Here is a 17,767-nt window from a genome sequence, read left to right on the forward strand (position 1 = left end):
TTGTTGCAGTTTTTCTAATTCTGTGCCGAGGGCTGTTACTGCTAGTTCTGTCCTATGGTGAAAAAAAGAAAGAAAGAAAATAAAGTTTTATTAAAGCAGTGAGTGTTACTGTTTTATTTTAAGGCCAGAGAGAGAGAGAGAGAGAGAGAGAGAGAGAGAGAATATTCCCCTTTAGAAAATTCAGTTTAAAAAAACACTCCTGCTCTCTAAACACACTGAAGACTTATCAGAAGAGCTGAATCTCAAATGACACCTTACTAACGCAGTACTACACTTCATATTGTGTCTAAACTGGTATAAAAAAAAGTAGGAAATGCTTTTATCTATTGTTTGGATAGTGTATTTGGAAAACAGCACAGAGAAACCTGAGCGAGTTTGACAAGGGCCAAATTGTGATGGCTAGACGACTGGATCAGAGCATCTCCAAAACTGCAGCTCTTGTGGGGTGTTCCCGGTCTGCAGTGGTCAGTATCTATCAAAAGTGGTCCAAGGAAGGACAGGGTCATGGGTGGCCAAGGCTCATTGCATGTGGGGAGCTGGTCCGTGTGATCCGACCCAACAGACGAGCTACTGTTGCTTAAATTGCTGAAGAAGTTAATGCTGGGTCTGATAGAAAGGTGTCAGAATACACAGTGCATGATGGGTCAGGGTTGTTTTGGCAGCAAAAGGGGGACCAACACAATATTACACAGGTGATCGTAATGTTATGCCAGGTCCGTGTATGCAATATGCATATTATTTTAAGTGCAAATCATTTAATCAATCCTCGTTATATCGTATTCAGTGTTGTCCATGCCCTGACTGAATGTAAGGTGTTATGGCGCCATCTGCTGGTCTCAACATGTCTATGTCTGAGTTTATGCGATATAGAATACAGTGCATTGTTTATGGTGTCACATTTGGTTGATGTTAAACTTAGACATGGAAAACGCTGGAGTTTTTTGACTTTCCAGCAGGTTGGATGTTTGGTGTCTCATGTATAGTCTTTTCTCAAATCAGCATTTTTTCAAAGGGTCTCTGATATGAAAGTCTTTAAATGTGTTAGTTGCCCATTTAGTTGTCTTTTTATATTAACCTTGTCCTTGTTTGTCATTTATCTGTTTGAGTTCTACAACTCAAGTTGTACAAGGAAGGTGTTAATTCCTTGTATTATTATTTTTTTTAATTATTATTACATTACATTTCATTTCCTTTCATTGGGGGTGACGGTAGCTCAAGTGGTTAAGGCTCTGGATCGTTGATTAGAAGATCGGGGTTCAAGCCCATGCACCGCCAAGCTGCTACCATTGGGCCCTTGATCAAGGCTCCCAACCCACTCTGCTCCAGGGATGCTGCCTCATTGCTGACCCTGTACTCTGACCCCAACCCCCAAGAATGAGATATGTGAAGAAACAATTTCACTGTGTAATAATGTATATGTGACAAATAAAGGCTAATTACTTGTTTCCCTCTTAACATTATAATCGACAGTCCTCGGATTCATCTCATGCCACGTCCCATTTATCAAAATTGTTCAATGAACAAGTTAAATGACACCGAAAAATATATATATATTTTTTTTGCAAGAGATATATAGAATGCAGTCTGTTGTTTTGAGACTTTGCACTATACAAACAAGGGAGGAATCAGAAAAGCATTACATTTAGCAAAGAAACAGCTTTGTATGGGTACTTGATGGGAATTGGGAGCGGATCTGTTTAGTGACATTCAGCTATGACGGCTTCTGTCTGTGCTTCACAAATCGTGTAAAGAGCTGATATAATAGTACGGCGCTTCTTTCTGTATAAACAACCTTCTTATAAACTCTTCCCTTCAGATAAAGAAAGCTATTAAAGGTGCATTAGTCTCTTTTTTTGCCCCTCTTTCCTATATTAGCCAAGTGGTTAACTAGCTAAATGTGTCATTGGGCATTTGAATGGTTTCCATGGTTTCCAGGCTACAATCCCACCCCCCCGTGACTTAAACACGTAATATTTTTTGTCTTGAGGTCATCGTTTTAACCCCTTTTTTTTTATTATTTAAATAATCGTATATCAGCATGTTTTTCAAGTTATTTGTGCTAGTAAGAAGTAATAGTTTACTGAACACCTCATCCGTACCACTGTGTGGCGCTGTGAAAATGTATTTGTAAGTCTGCAACCAATCGCGTGCCTCGTTACCGGAAGTCTCTTCGTGTCTCATCAGCCGGCGTGACTTTCAGCCTGACATCTCTTCAGTTCATCACCGGGATATCTTTTTACAGCTTCAGGCTCACAAACACACACGACAAGACTCTAAAAATGCGGCTGTTGAAAGCAAGCCTCGCTTTAAATCGTCTAAATCTACTAAATCCAGCAAATGGGAAAGTGAAGCAGGTATGTGATGATTTGCCTGGGGGTTTAAAGTCACAGATCAGTTGCAGTGCTCCAGAGGCTCAGTCATTGATTACCTTATAAATATAGTCTTTAAACTAATATAGACAACTATTACATGTACTATTCAAGCGTTTTGTCTGTCACTGATCAGTTGCTTTCCTTTCGATCCTGTTTACGGCTGCACAAGTCTCCGCTGTGTATCTCTCACCCCTGATGTAGGCAGTTAAATGAATATTATAGAGAGAAACCACATCCTTATAGCAGTGCACGTACACCAGGTGCCCTCAGTCAGAAAGGACATGGTTGGTGTTAAAACTCATTTAATGATTTAATAAGTTACTATGTATTGCCAAAAGTTTTGGGACACCCCCCTTTTCTTTTTTAGTGTTGGGCTTGGCCCCTTAGTTCCAGGGAAAGGAATTCTTAATGCTTCAGCATACAAAGACATTCTGGACAATTTCATGCTCCCAACTTTGTGGGAACAGTTTGGGGATGACCCCTTCCTGTTCCACCATGACTGCACACCAGTGCTCAAAGCCATAAAGACACGGATGAGCGAGTTTGGTGTGGAGGAGCTTCACAGAGTCCTGACCTCAACCCGATAGAACACATCCGGTATGAATTACAGACCTTCTCGTCCAATGTCTGTGCCAAGCCCAATCCCTGAAAAACAACACCTGGATTTAATGATTTGGAGCGGTGTGCCAAAACTTTTGGCAATCTAGTTCATGTGTCAAAATCTTGAGTCTGCCCAAATAAATATTGCATTTCAAGCACATCCAATTCTTTGGTGATACAGATGCTTCATGCAGATGTGGTTTAGAGCACAATGTCATTTATTGTAATCTATAAAAATAATCTAATGTAGCTGAACAACGTAAAAAGGAGTTGACAGTCATGTTGTCTTTAGTTTAATTGCTAATCTTGTTGAGCTTATGAGGTTATTATTATTATTGTCGTTAATGATCTGATGAAAAATGCAGAACTTAGCCACCAAACATGTCATGGTTGATCAATTATAAATATATATGGGCTCATGGGAAGACTGTAAATTTCATTTCATTTCATTTTTTCCAAAACATTCTCCTAAATGTATGTAGTTAATGCTGTGATGGGATGGGGAAGGTGCTGAAGTTTGTATTGTATATCATTTTTCTGTCATATTGCTCAAGATGTTGCTAATAATCCTTCTCATTAATGATATTGCTTTGGCATTGTGTTTTAGGTGCTGATGAACATTTGCCGGCCATGTTCATCTGCAATCATCCCAAATGAAATGATCCGCAACATTGGTATCTCGGCACACATCGACTCTGGCAAGACAACACTAACAGAGCGTGTGCTCTACTATACTGGTAGAATAGCAGAGATGCATGAAGTAAGCATACTCATTTATTTTGTTTTTTTCTAGTTGTAGCTTGTTGTTTATTACTGGCAAAACCAGTTATTTTAAAGTTCCAAAAGAGACTTTATGTATGACATTTAAAGCATAAGACATGGGTTGTCATTTGTTGTGCTTTAGGTCAAGGGAAAAGATGGAGTCGGTGCAGTCATGGACTCTATGGAGCTGGAAAGGCAGCGGGGAATCACTATCCAATCTGCAGCCACGTACACAATGTGGAATCAGCACAACATAAACATCATCGACACACCAGGTAAAGACAGACCAGGACATGAAATGGATAACAGAGCTAAAAAGAAAATCTAAATCTGCAGCATTGCATGTTTATTTATTTATTTTTCTTCCTGCAGGTCATGTTGACTTCACTATTGAGGTGGAGAGGTCACTGCGGGTTTTGGACGGGGCTGTGCTGGTCCTGTGTGCCGTCGGAGGAGTGCAGTGTCAGACCATGACCGTCAACAGGCAGATGAAGCGCTACAACGTGCCCTTCCTCACCTTCATCAACAAGCTGGACCGTATGGGAGCAAACCCGTATCGAGCACTGAAGCAGCTCAGGTGAGCACCAGATGAATTAAGCAGCTCTACTGAGATATGTTACTATAGATGACACTTCTTTAGTATTTCTATAATAGGTTATAAAGAGACACATTAACACTATTATATGTATCAGAGGTTGCTAACCAAAGATTGCTTACAAGACAGATTAGGTTGTCATAATTTATCAGTCTTTGGGGTATAGATCAGTGTTCTTTGTAGCAACTAACATGAATTCAAAAGTATTAGCCTTGTAAGTTAGTTTAAATTTGGAGCAAGACAGTTGTCTTTGAGTAAACACATCCCAAAAAAAACGTTAAATCCAGAAACATTCTTGTTTTTGTGGTTTTCATTCCCTTTTAGGACCAAACTGAATCATAATGCAGCATTTGTCAACATCCCGATTGGGCTGGAAGGAGACCTGCGAGGAATCATTGACCTCATTGAGGAACACAGCATTTACTTTGATGGTCCTTGTGGGTAAGGCTGCTGTGATCGAAATAATCACATTTAAATTACTGACCCATGTATTGTAAGCTACAATTGATTTCTGTATCATAAAATGAAGTATTAGTGTTTAACAGCAGATCGCTCTACTACATCTCTCTCCTCTTTGTCTCTGTCCTGGTCTTAGTCAGAACATTCGTTTTGATGAGATCCCAGCTGAGATGCGGGCGGAAGCGGCCGAGCGCAGGCAAGAGCTGGTGGAGTGTGTAGCTAATGCTGACGAAACACTGGGAGAGATGTTTCTGGAAGAGAGAATTCCCACTGTTGGCGACCTTAAGGTTTGTCCTTTTTGCTTTCCAGTCATTGCCTTTCCATCTCAAAGTCTAAAATGAACTATGGATCGTTTCACAAGCTGGCTGCCCCTTGTGTCAGAGTCTGATTACTTAACCACATCAATAACTGCACTTGTTTGAGGTTTAAGTAAACAAAAATCCAGATATGTTGCCAGAAGGTCAATGTGACAACAAGTGTGGTATTTTGTGACGTTTTAGACACACAGTACTGAATAACTGAATCAAAATGGTTTGAGGAAAAACACATTAAATTACTGTCAGGTTTGTGTACTTTGGGTAAAGTTAAGGCGTTGACTTATGAACGCTCCTGCTGATGGCGATCTATTTAAGTAATGCCTGCTGTGAATATTTGCTGTCATACATCTTGCAGAGAGTCCGACACACACCTACCTGATCCTACAGTAATTACCTTACTGCACCGTATTCATTCTGTGCGTGTTTCCTTCAGGCGGCTGTGCGCAGGGCCACTATACAGCGCGCTTTCTCTCCGGTGCTGGTGGGCAGCGCACTGAAAAACAAAGGCGTTCAGCCCCTGCTGAACGCTGTGCTTGAATACCTGCCTAACCCCAGCGAGGTCAACAACTACGCCATCCTCAACGATGAGTGAGTCTGAGCTTATCACTTCTGTGTCCACCTTGCTGTCTCTCAAAATACTCTTAACTAGGAAAAAGCAGGTTAGTCAGAGAAAGCACAACTAGACAGTTAAAGCTAGCGTCAAGAGCCATATTGTAAATCTCAGTTGACGTTAACCGCTCTGTGGAATAGAGTTTTAAAGCAAACATGCTCATTTCACATGTGTACACAGGGAATCAAGTAATAGCAATAAGATCCTGATGGATTCAACCAGAGATGCTACAAAGCCTTTTGTGGGTTTGGCCTTCAAACTGGAGGTAAGATCTTATTAATGCTGTGTGTATAAACATGTTACATTGTGTAGTTTATGTATTACTTTGATTGTAGAACTGGGGACTTGTGTGTGTGTGTATATATATATAATTATGATAATTATTAGAAAGATGTGAGCAGAGTTGAAAGTTCTAAAAAAGTGTTTTAACACAAATTGAGTGGATAATACCTTCTGATGATTTGTTTTTTATTTATTTATTTTATTTTATTTTTTTGTGTGTGTGGACATAGGCTGGTCGTTTTGGCCAGCTGACCTATGTGCGTGTGTATCAGGGCTGCTTGAAGAAGGGCGAGTACATTTACAACACACGCACATCCAAGAGGGTGCGTGTGCAGAGGCTAGTGCGTCTCCATGCTGACCAGATGGAGGTGAGAATGTGTGTCCATGCATCATACTCTGTGGTGGTTGCAGGCTCAGGTTCTTTGCTCCACCAAAACTTTTGTTTTAAAATAATATGCAGTACAAAAAAAAAAGAAAAAAAAAAAGTGACCTTCCATAAGAACACACCCACATAACAAAAATGGTGTGCATTTTAAATATCATGCACTACTTTAAAAAACAAAAGAAGAAGAGGAGACACATTAGAGCAGAATAAACTAGGAAGAAAACCTGTAAGAAATCTTTTAAATCTTTGTGAAATTTGTATGCCCCTCAGAAACTTGTACATTTATTTTTTTAATTTGTGTTATTCGAAGGATGTAGAGGAAGTGTACGCAGGTGACATCTGTGCCCTGTTCGGGATCGACTGTGCCAGCGGAGACACCTTTACTGCCCGCACCAGCGCCAATCTCTCTATGGTATGCTAAATACTACATGAAATGTATGATATTGCAGATATCTTAAGATATCTCAAAACATTTGTGGCTCGATTGAAAAAAGGATATGCCACAGTTGTATGTAGTTATGGATATTTTCATAACCTGGTGTTTGTTTGCCTGTGTAACTAAAAGAAATTGCTTTCGTCTTCAGACTCAGCTTAGTTGTTATATGCAGTTACAATAATATCTAGCATTAGTCAGGTTTTTTTTTTTTAATTAACTAGGCATGATTATTCACTGATCAGGCATAACATTATGACCACTGACAGGTGAAGTGAATAACACTGATGATCTCCTCATCATGGCACCTGTTAGTGGGTGGGATATATTAGGGAGCAAGTGAACATTTTGTCCTCAAAGTTGATGTGTTAGAAGCAGGAAAAATGGCCATTTAAGGATTTGAGAGAGTTTGACGAAGGGCCAAATTGCGATGGCTAGATGACTGGATCAGAGCATCTCCAAAACTGCAGCTTTTGTGGGGTGTTCCCGGTCTGCAGTGGTCAGTATCTATCAGAAGTGGTCCAAGGAAGAAACAGTAGTGAACTGGAGACAGGGTCATGGGTGGCTAAGGGTCAGTGATGCACGTGGGGAGCGAAGTCTGGCCCGTATGATCCAATCCAACAGACGAGCTACTGTTACTCAAAGTTAATGCTGGTTCTGATAAAAAGGTATCACTGCATTGCAGTTTGTTACGTATTGGGCTACATAGCCACAGACCAGTCAGGGTGCCCATGCTGACCCCTGTGCACCGCTGAAAGCACCAACATTGGGCACGTGAGCATCAGAACTGGATCACGGAGCAATAGAAGAAAGTGGCGTGGTCTGATAAATCACGTTTTCTTTTAAATCACGTGGGCTGTTTTTGCAGCAAAAGAGGGACCTACACAATATTAGTCATAATGTTATGCCTGATCTGTGTATTTAGGTATCAATTTAGGTAGCCAAAAAATCAGAATTTGATTAAACTACAATCCATTGTCGTTATCTAAAGCTAAGCAGAGCTCTTGTACCAAATTTCTCCACAAGTCACATCAACTATAAGCTATTTTTGTAGCTTTTCTTTGCTGAATGTTGCCCTATACCATGTACTTGTGTAAATATATACACGTATATATCGAATACACTTTACTTTATGTTGTGTGTTGAGCAGGAGTCTATCCATGTTCCTGAGCCAGTCATCTCAATGGCTATAAAACCAGTCAATAAAGTAAGTGAAGCATTTAGGTATATACCACTGACGCCTACATAAAAATAAAACGTGCAGCACATAACTGCTATGTCCTCGGGTTCCTTTAGAACGACACGGACAAATTCTCCAAAGGCATCAACCGCTTCACCCGCGAGGACCCTACTTTCAGGGTACATTTTGACACAGAGAGCAAGGAAACCATAATCTCAGGCATGGGAGAGCTGCATCTGGAAATCTACTCACAGGTATAGCGCTACATCTTCTAAAATGGACTAAAATCTTTTTGAGTGTTTCTGAGGTTCAGTGTTTCCTAATTATGTGTACGTGATGTTCATTAAAATAATGAGGTCAAGTCTTGTTCAGACAGATAGCTGCAATTTGGGGGGAAAAACATAAAATAATGAGTTTTCTTATCTGATTCATGACATATTTGTCATCCGATGAGGATTAGAGCAGACAACTAAGTTTGTTTAGTGAAATCGGAGTGTGTGTGTGTGTGTTGAGCCTGAAGGCAGGTAAAGGAAGAGCATTAACAGAGACATTACCAAAAGCTGATTTAAAGCTTAAAGCTGATAAAATCCAAGTTTTTGTAGCGGTTTTCTGACACTGAATGTGTTTAGACCCGATGTCCTTTGTAAAACATAATGCATAATCCAAATCCATATGAATATCTGCTTTGATGCTTTAACTGTCTCTGGGGTCCTGTGAGGAAACACAAACAACAGTCAAAGCTAACAAATCCGATTGTTCACTTTCGGATTATTGGATTTAAGAACAAATGAGATTTGCCTTGCAGTGGAGACAAGCCAATGAATAGGTTTGATTTGTGTTGTAGAGAATGGAAAGGGAGTATAACTGCCCGTGTGTGATGGGGAAACCTAAAGTGGCCTTCAGGGAGTCAGTGACCAGCCCTGTGCCGTAAGTACCACAATGCTGATGGAACATTTGGCGATATATCATGTTGCATGAACCCTTAAGATGATGGAACACGTTTTATGGATGTAATACGCATCACATTTTTATTGTTCTTTTCTACATTAATACATATATTTTGGGTAGTTTGCTTTTTTTTTAATACATAGATAAGGGTTTTCTTTTAGTGGTTGTTTACTGCAGTTGTTAGCAAAGAACTAATTCAAATGGTCAAACAGAAAATATACATTTAACCAAAAAACAAGATTATTAGCCATTAGGTCAGATGTTCTGTAACACATTACAAATCAGTCGTAAGTGATTGAATACACTTTCCAGCACCAGACACAGCTGTAGAACAAACAGCTACTTGCATTTCCCATCAATCGCGTCTCTCGCTTTTTTCAATTTATTCTTGCTTGGAAATAGCTAATGCTTCAAAGGCTAATTTTCCATTGGTCACTTCATTTCACATGTGTCGTTTGTTATAAATGCTAGCTGCCACTTTCAACCAATAGATTACTCAGTTTAATGTTGGAGTGATGCAATACTAATAGTATTTGAAGTAGCCCGTTTGCGTGTTTACTCAAAGCATCAATCCTGGTTATTAAAACGTTCAAGCAGCAACTTTACTATAATGTTGTTTTCTTGTTGAAAATGACAATATAAGTGGATATGAATTTAATTAGTGATTTTGGAAAAGCTTGAGGGTTTTAGTTGCACCGGCATCGTGGCAGCAGTACACTATCTAACACTTTTACACTCTTTGCTGGAGACCAGGTGATTAGCAGCTTCCAACGGATGATCTCCTGGAAAAGAACAAAACAATGTGAATACAGTTAAATACTGCTCAGAATCCATGAGCACTTGACTTTCTGAGTAAAATTAAAAGTGGCTATATCTTGCAAGTGTAATGGCAATCTTGAAATGCATTGATGATTAAGTAAGGTCAGTCAGCTCCATATTAGCTGTTCATTTTTTATTTGTTGTTACCTGGGAAACCATTTCATGAAGGAGAACCTCATACTCGAAATTTAGCTGGTCATCTTCGCTCTTCTAGAATGTTTAATGTACATGGAGAAACAAAGGGACAGTAAGAATAGCAAAGAAACTCGAATAGGGACTTGTTATATTTTCTCCTTGATTGAAAATATCGAGTGCTTATCGAATAATCTAAACTATTTACAATTTAACAATCTTAACAAAAGCCTCTCACCAGCTGTTTCAGCTTGGACACTTGAGCCATGTTGTAAAGCGTGTTTTCACTGGACTCGTTAAGCATGACAAAGCTAGCAGCCAAGTGTCCCAAGTGCCAGAAAGGGACCATATCAGGCTCCATGTGACCTTGGCTGTCTGTAGAGAGAGGATGATGAGTGTAACTTTTTCCAAAGGTTAAAAAAAGGCGTAATGTCTAATACCATTTACATCAAGTACAGTGGAAAAACTCATGAAATACATCAGACCTCTCCATGTGCTGTTAATATTTTCTTTCGCACCACACTGGAACCGATGTCATACCCCACAACCTACATAAAACCTCCCCTAAAGAGGTATGTTCTTCATATATACTGCTATCTGATGGGAATCCAAAGCACCCAATCAGGATAAAGGTGGATCTGGTTTTGGAATTAGTACCACTGCACCTCTATTTACACTCTCAGATTTTAGAAAGGTGCCTCCTGTTCTTGGTGTACATTGCTGTATGAGGCTATACCTGGTAAATCGTTTACAGTTACAGCATTGCTATTGCCACTGTGTTGCTGGTAGAATTCCTGCTCCTTATTAGAGGTGTTGAGACGAGGTAGCCCATCGCAAGAACACTGGACCTGAGGTGGACGCTGCGTCTCCCCTCTGGGGTAGAGCACCTCAGCTGAGCACCGGCCTTCTGAACTCTGGAGTATAACATACTTCAATTAATGTCATTTACTCATGGTCGACATTTGTAAGCATGCATGTGTTTACACAGCTAGGCATGTGTAAAATTCGCTGATAGCATATATAACAATTTTTTAACGGGCACCATTTTATCACACATACTTCAAAATATTCCCACTACAGGAGAAAGGTCACAGGGGTGCACCAGCAACCTGTTCTGTACTGTAAGACCTGATGAAGTCTCGTGAAAGTACGGCATAGCAAGTGATACAGAGGCTAAATTTAATGCACTGTAAGCTAGTTTGTTTATATATTAAAGCACTAATATTATAGCACTAAAACAAGGTGTTTTTCTCATTCAAATGAGTGTAGCCTAACTGCTGCTAAGAATAATCGTAAACTTATTTTAAAAATATAAATATTCTTCTACCAAACACAATAGGAATGGCCATAATTAATATTCTTATTGTTGATGCCGGTTTCTGTCTTTCTAGTAGTCGGTTGTTCCACTATGTGTAGCGCTATGCTGTTGTTTGTGTAGCTAATTATACACAGATCAGGCATAACATTATGACCAGTGACAGGTGAAGTGAATAACACTGATGATCTCCTCATCATGGCACCTGTTAGTGGGTGGGTGCCTAATATATTACGCAGCAAGTGAACATTTTTTCCTCAAAGTTGATGTGTTAGAAGCAGGAAAAATGGACAAGCGTAAGGATTTAAGAGAGTTTGACAAGGGCCAGATTGTGATGGCTAGACGAGTGGATCAGAGCATCTCCAAAACTGCAGCTCTTGTGGCGTGTTCCAATAGAATATCCAACACAATATTAGGCAGGTGGTCATAATGATATGCCTGGTCGGTGTATGTCCATGTGGTTTCCAAATGCAGTTTGCTAAACTAGCATCTGTAGCTATGTTTGCTTTGCAGCTCCGGTACAAACTTAAAAGGGACCAGTTAATGAAATGTATAATGAATATTGGATTATTCACTTTCTAAAATAATAGATCACCATATTACCACATCTGTCTTTTTATGTGTCTAATAATGAACCTTTTTGTAGAATGATTTGTGGCATACACAGTCCTATCTTTAGGTAGAGTCAGGGAGAGTAAATAGGTCAAAGGTTAATCTTATCTGCTTATACACACACACACACACACACCCCATCAATCATCACCGACAAAGGTATAAATGGTAACAAAACTGAACTCACCTCGCCAACAGTGTCCTTCACAGAGAATTCAAGGAAGTACTTCATACCAGATTCGCCCATGTCCTGTCAGTGTGAGACAAATTCACAGGTTACCCAAGCACAAAAGTGGTTATTTGATCTAATCTTAGCGTAGGAAAGTGATGATTTCTAATCTGAATCCCAAGCTGGTCATTTGGTTTTGCACCTGTCTCGCCTCACCTCTGTTCTTGCATTATGGATTTGAGTCACTGTATACAGCCTGAATGGCGAGCCGTAGATGGTGTTGATGTAGTGTTGGATGGCATGGCCTGCCCGCGTTGCTTCATAAAATTTTGGATTCAGTTTTCTTGAAGTCATGTTTAGCCCGTCCTGATCCACAATGTCCTGATCCACAATGTCCTGAGAAGAAATAAAAACCACAAGAGAAAGGGTGCGGTTGCTAAGCTTGTGGACTTTGGGCCTGTTTTTTTAGACCATGTTGCTCTTGAGTAAAGACTAGGACTAGGCAAACAAACGCAGAAGATTTTAGTGGTGTTTGTACACACTGAGTGTCTTAAGTCTATTGAACTTGCTCAGTTGTGCTGGAGTTGCTGATGCATTAGTATGGAATGACCTTCCTACTTCCTGTCTTTGCTAACTGCCCCACCTTCTCTTAAAGAGACAGCATGCCTAGCTTCTGTGTCAATGCTGGTAACAGATCCTCTGATATTTTTTTTAAGCTCTAACATTGTACCACATTCTCCTGAAAATATTTCGACAATATTACAACAATTATTTCAGCATTGCATATTTCATTTTGCCTTCCAATACAATATTTAATATTTGTATAGCCTTAGTGATGTAACAATGATCTGAAAATATATAAATAAATATCTCATACAAGTATTAAATTGAATTTGCTCAGATCCTATGTATAACTACGTAAATTTTCTTTATTTCTTCTATGAGAATTGGGGAAATGTTTTGTGCTGTTTTGCTTTCTGGTTTCTAGATTTGACTTCACTCACAAGAAGCAGTCCGGGGGGTCAGGGCAGTATGGTAAAGTGGTGGGAGTACTCGAACCTTTGGATGCAGAAAATTACACCAAGGTTGAATTTGAAGACCGGACCGTCGGCACCAACATACCCAAACAGTTTGTGCCTGCTGTTGAAAAGGCAAGTTTCTTCAATCGATCAGTTTCCTTGCAGAACACTGTAAACAGTAATCCAGATAATTCCTGTTTCTCAGTTTGAAAAAGAAACGCCTTCTAAAGCATGTATCAGTGTTGATGAACGCTATAAAATCCGCTTAGAGCTGAATGGGGATAATCTCAAAGTCCATGTTGTCTTTGATGGATCGAAATGGATCAAAAACCCATGTGTGAAACACCCAGGCCTACAAATACACCATATGTTTGACATTTAGAGTAGGAAGGAGCAGCGTTATGCAGGTAAGGCAAGACTATTTATGAGTGGGTCTCTGGAGACATCTTCTAGTACTGTGACTGAGCTTCAGTATACTGTACAACAGGCTAGATGTTTGAGTATTGCAGAGCCTCTGAATAGGATCAGGCTGTATCGATCACCAACTCCCATTAGCATTGCAGGCACACCTTTCAAATCCCCCTGAAGTTTCCTTTAGAAGGATAGAAAGAGACCAAGAATTATGAACAAATCCTTGTCCCTAATCTCAACTCTTTGTTCCCACAGTCTTTGTGCAGCTCTCTCTCCTGCCCTCACTCTTCACCCTTTAAATTTTTCTTCTTCTCTGTTCCCTGTAGGGTTTCATGGAGGCATGTGAGAAGGGGCCTCTGACAGGCCATAAGGTATCTGGTGTGCGATTTGTATTGGACGACGGCGCACATCACATGGTGGACTCCAATGAGATTTCATTTATCCGGGCAGGAGAGGGCGCTATGAAACAGGGTCAGCATGTAGATCCACTCGACACTCTTTTTCCTCACAAGCTGCTGCGAGCACAGAACTTTGGGTTGACGAAGTATCTGACTAACGAATGCTAAGGAATCTGCATGGGTTTCATGTGAAGAGCATCATAACCAAACAAACCCACCTTTTTATGACAACTTTTGTTTGAGCAAACATATTCCAACTTTCTATAGTCAAAATAAAATTTTTATGTGTAAATGTCACTTTTCTCTGAATACTGATACTAACTGATCCTTTTTTTTTTTTTTTTCCCTTTTCTTTTTTTTTATTTTGTTTAAATAGCAATGGAAAATGCTAATGTGGTGATTCTCGAGCCCATCATGTCTGTAGAGATAGTTGCACCCAACGAATTCCAGGGACCCGTCATTGCCGGGGTCAACCGTCGTCATGGCGTCATCACCGGACAAGACGGCTCTGAGGGCTACTTCACCTTGTATGCTGATGTAAGTGCAAATTCAGCGGAATCTCTCATTTAAATTCAGAGAGCACTGTTTTAAAATTGTGTTAGGGTGTTCTGTGTTCTGTCACGCAGCTGTATCTTGTATCCTAACCTTCCTATTGTGTTTCTCTTCCAGATTCCACTCAACGACATGTTTGGCTATTCCACTGAATTGCGTTCTTGCACTGAGGTATTTGAGGGTCATTTATTAAAACTGTTTTAAAAGAAATGTTCACTGTTCATGTCCATTTAAAACCTAATTTTGAACAGAATAACGTGGTGCATAGAAACTGCACAGTGTAGCTGTATAATATTTATAGGAAGTTGAACAATTAGCACCTTAATATTTTGCTGATGTTTGTTTAACGCTGTGTGCAGTTGTGTATAAAGTATTCATGCAACTATACGTATACATGCGTGAGGAGTCACTACAATGTGTTTTATTGACTCTTGTATTAAGAGCTTTTTTGGTCATGTTACACTTTAATATACAGTAAAACCTTTAGTGTTACTCAAATACTAAGGGCAGGGTTCAAGGGGCAGTCCTAATTCTCTGCCAGTATTTTTATAATTCCTACCAGATGGTTTTCAGCCACCATCAGACCTACCTTGGATCAAAATGAACTGTGCATACAAAGCGAGAAGCATTGCACTGACATTCTTAATTTCTCTGATTGTTCATCCCAACCCCAAACATTGATGAGTATTGCAAAATCACATCTAAACACAGGCTGAAATCGTACAGTAAATGTGCAGAACTAAACAGCATCTGATCATTAATTTAAGCGTTTCTATTTCTTCCATAGGGAAAAGGAGAGTACACTATGGATTACAGCAGATATCAGCCTTGTCTGCCTTCTGCTCAAGAGGACCTTGTTAATAAGTATCTGGAGGCAACAGGGCAGTTGCCTGCAAAGAAGGGCAAATGGAAGAATTGAGCCACATACCCATAACTTACACACACAAATCCCTTTCATTATTTGGTCATTTAAGTAATTTATATATATATATATGTATACAGTTTTAATTTGTTAATGCTCCGCAGAGCCATGCTTTTATGGACATGGCCTGGACTCAGAGGATGGCTTTGAGTATGTATTGTAGATGGTTTTGTACTGTGTACAACAGGAGGAGTTACTTGAGTATAATTGGAAAAAAAAATCAACCGTGTGTCTGTGTATTTTGATACCGCAAAAGATTTTGGGGTCCTGTTTTTCCAGCTATAGAATGACTTTACATTGTGACACTACACATGCATTTAACTATTTAGCTCCGACACATGAAGTAATTCATGAAGCAACACTTACCTTAGTTGTTGATGTAGTGTTAGGAAATGCTAACGCACAGCTGGAAGGACAGTCCACATCAATTTGAGAGCTTGTATCCGGAGTCCTAGTCACTGGGCTGCTGTAAAACACTGGACATTGCCAAACCAGTGAGACAAGAACCAGACAAACCAAGCAGGACCGATTCATGTTAAATGGAAAAACAAAGCAGGCTTGGTGTGCAAAAAATATATTAAGAAACTCTCAGAAGAGGCTCGGTTTTTGAAGTGAAGTCAGCGAGCTGCACAAGAATGTTCACAAAGGCAGGCAAGATTAATATCTCAAGAGTCTGCTCTCTTGTGTGCTCTCATTCCTTCACTTGGAATCTGTCCTTGCGCTTAAAAAAGGGTTCCTCCCTCATACAGAAAACAGCTTGATACACTTTAAAGTTGAGAGGAGGGGAAAATGTGGCAGATTGGCTGAGTGTACATCATTTGCATAGATCTGATTATATAATATAATGGGTCAAGTATTTATCTGAAGTCTGTGTGTTTTTCACTTTTATAGAGTATTTCCACTAAGGCTCACTAGCAGTGAATATAATGATTCTGAGCATTACTGCCTGCACTCTGTTGCCTATATTTGCCTTATGATAAGAGAAGCGAGATAAATATTGTCTAATCTTTTATGTCTATATATGTGTGTGTGTGTGTGAGATGTACGGAGAGGGAAGGCAAATGCAGCTGTTGTTATCCTGGGCTTTTGTTTACATGTTCTGATCTGGAATGTTCTGCAGTGATTGCACATAGCGAGAACACAGGGGTTTGCACAACCCCCCGCTGAATGTTTTTATTATAAATTCTTGAACTCTTGTAAGTCTATCTACCAAGATGTTCATGCTATACCTGCTTTGCGGTGCTTTACAGTGTGTGTATATGCGTATGTTTGTTTATGTATTTGTATATATTACACAGAAAACCATGGTATAGAATGTGGAAATCTTGGAGAAGTATGAAACCAGGAGAAACTTTAAATATATGCATATGTGAATATGCCCACTTTCATTATGTAGGCTACTTAGAAATACATATAAATTTTGATGCATGGGTGTCATTATGGCCTCTGGCAGGACTATAGAATTTGCCATAATGCACTTCCAAATGGATCAACCTCAGATATTATCACTCATACTAGATGAAGTCCTTAACCTAAGGCAGTGTATACTGGTTCAAGTAGGGTTTAAGGAGAGAATACATAAGCATTTAATCAATGTGGCATGGGAGTGGGATGGAATGATACCTTATTCATAGTTATGGCCTGCGTTTTCTCCAAGATTAGTTCCTAAATCACCTGAAAATGAGATACTGGAGGAAAAAAAAGTCTTGAGCCAAATAAATGGGCTCTTTTGACTGACACCACGAAGATAGGGTTTAGGAGAAGTTGCAAACCTGCAGCATCTTGAGCTTGATTTACTGTCACCTTGCTGATTAATGTAATCATGAAATATGATCTCCAGGAAAGGGCCGCGCACTAGGCCGGAAATTAATGAGCTACGCGCTCATTTACAATGGGTGCCTGGGCCACTGGAGGGGAAGACCTGTTTGTTGAGTGCAGATTAAATTTTCTGACAGATTACCAGGCCTGAGTGAATTATTTGTGATTCTAAACAACATTTCTGGTAATTACAAAGTCCTGGTGCCTGCACTTGTCCTAGACCTTCAAGTACTATTCCACTCATACTCACAAATGTGGAACAGTGAAGACTGGCTAGAAGAAGCTGGAATATTGTAGTAGAATAATATACCTGCTCACTTCATTATTTATATTTATTCAAGTGGCAGGCGTTTTGATCTACAGGTAATTTACAGGTGAAAAAGTACACTGACCTCAAGTCTAAAGCTCCAGAGCCCAACAATAGTCCTGTATTCAGAGTGAAGAAGGACCAGAAGATGATTATGAACATGCAAAATGATAAGATTGTCTCTAACAATACACCTACAATGCTGACTAATAAGGTAGGTGTACAATGCTGCAGAGGATGATCCAGTCATACCAGTGAACCACCCACTAGTCACCATGTTAGTAGTACTTCTAAGAAGAGCCCCCAAGCAAATAACATCTGGTCAGTGGTGGCTCTAATGTCTGCATAGC

General features: G+C 39.8%; 2 protein-coding genes across 2 annotated transcripts; one reads left to right on the top strand and one right to left on the bottom strand.

Annotated features, from left to right (window-relative positions):
* Window positions 1-2,164: 2,164 nt before the first annotated feature.
* On the top strand, window positions 2,165-15,981 carry gfm1 (G elongation factor, mitochondrial 1). Its single transcript, XM_058418597.1, has 18 exons — window positions 2,165-2,354; window positions 3,580-3,732; window positions 3,877-4,009; window positions 4,107-4,311; window positions 4,654-4,770; window positions 4,925-5,075; window positions 5,539-5,693; window positions 5,896-5,980; window positions 6,228-6,365; window positions 6,693-6,794; window positions 7,966-8,022; window positions 8,112-8,249; window positions 8,840-8,922; window positions 12,979-13,141; window positions 13,747-13,891; window positions 14,195-14,355; window positions 14,488-14,541; window positions 15,158-15,981. The coding sequence occupies exons 1-18, from the start codon at window positions 2,280-2,282 to the stop codon at window positions 15,287-15,289; spliced, it is 2,247 nt and encodes a 748-aa protein (XP_058274580.1). The 5' UTR covers window positions 2,165-2,279; the 3' UTR covers window positions 15,290-15,981.
* lxn (latexin) lies at window positions 9,064-15,826 on the bottom strand. Its single transcript, XM_058418598.1, has 7 exons — window positions 15,659-15,826; window positions 12,207-12,386; window positions 12,009-12,071; window positions 10,631-10,808; window positions 10,133-10,269; window positions 9,910-9,972; window positions 9,064-9,725 (listed from the first exon to the last, which is right to left on the bottom strand). Exons 1-7 carry the CDS (start codon window positions 15,824-15,826, stop codon window positions 9,630-9,632), a joined length of 885 nt encoding a protein of 294 aa, XP_058274581.1. The 3' UTR covers window positions 9,064-9,629.
* Window positions 15,982-17,767: the final 1,786 nt, after the last annotated feature.

The sequence above is a fragment of the Hemibagrus wyckioides genome, linkage group LG20 (assembly GCF_019097595.1).
Source record: "Hemibagrus wyckioides isolate EC202008001 linkage group LG20, SWU_Hwy_1.0, whole genome shotgun sequence".
Taxonomy (NCBI): Eukaryota; Metazoa; Chordata; class Actinopteri; order Siluriformes; family Bagridae; genus Hemibagrus; species Hemibagrus wyckioides.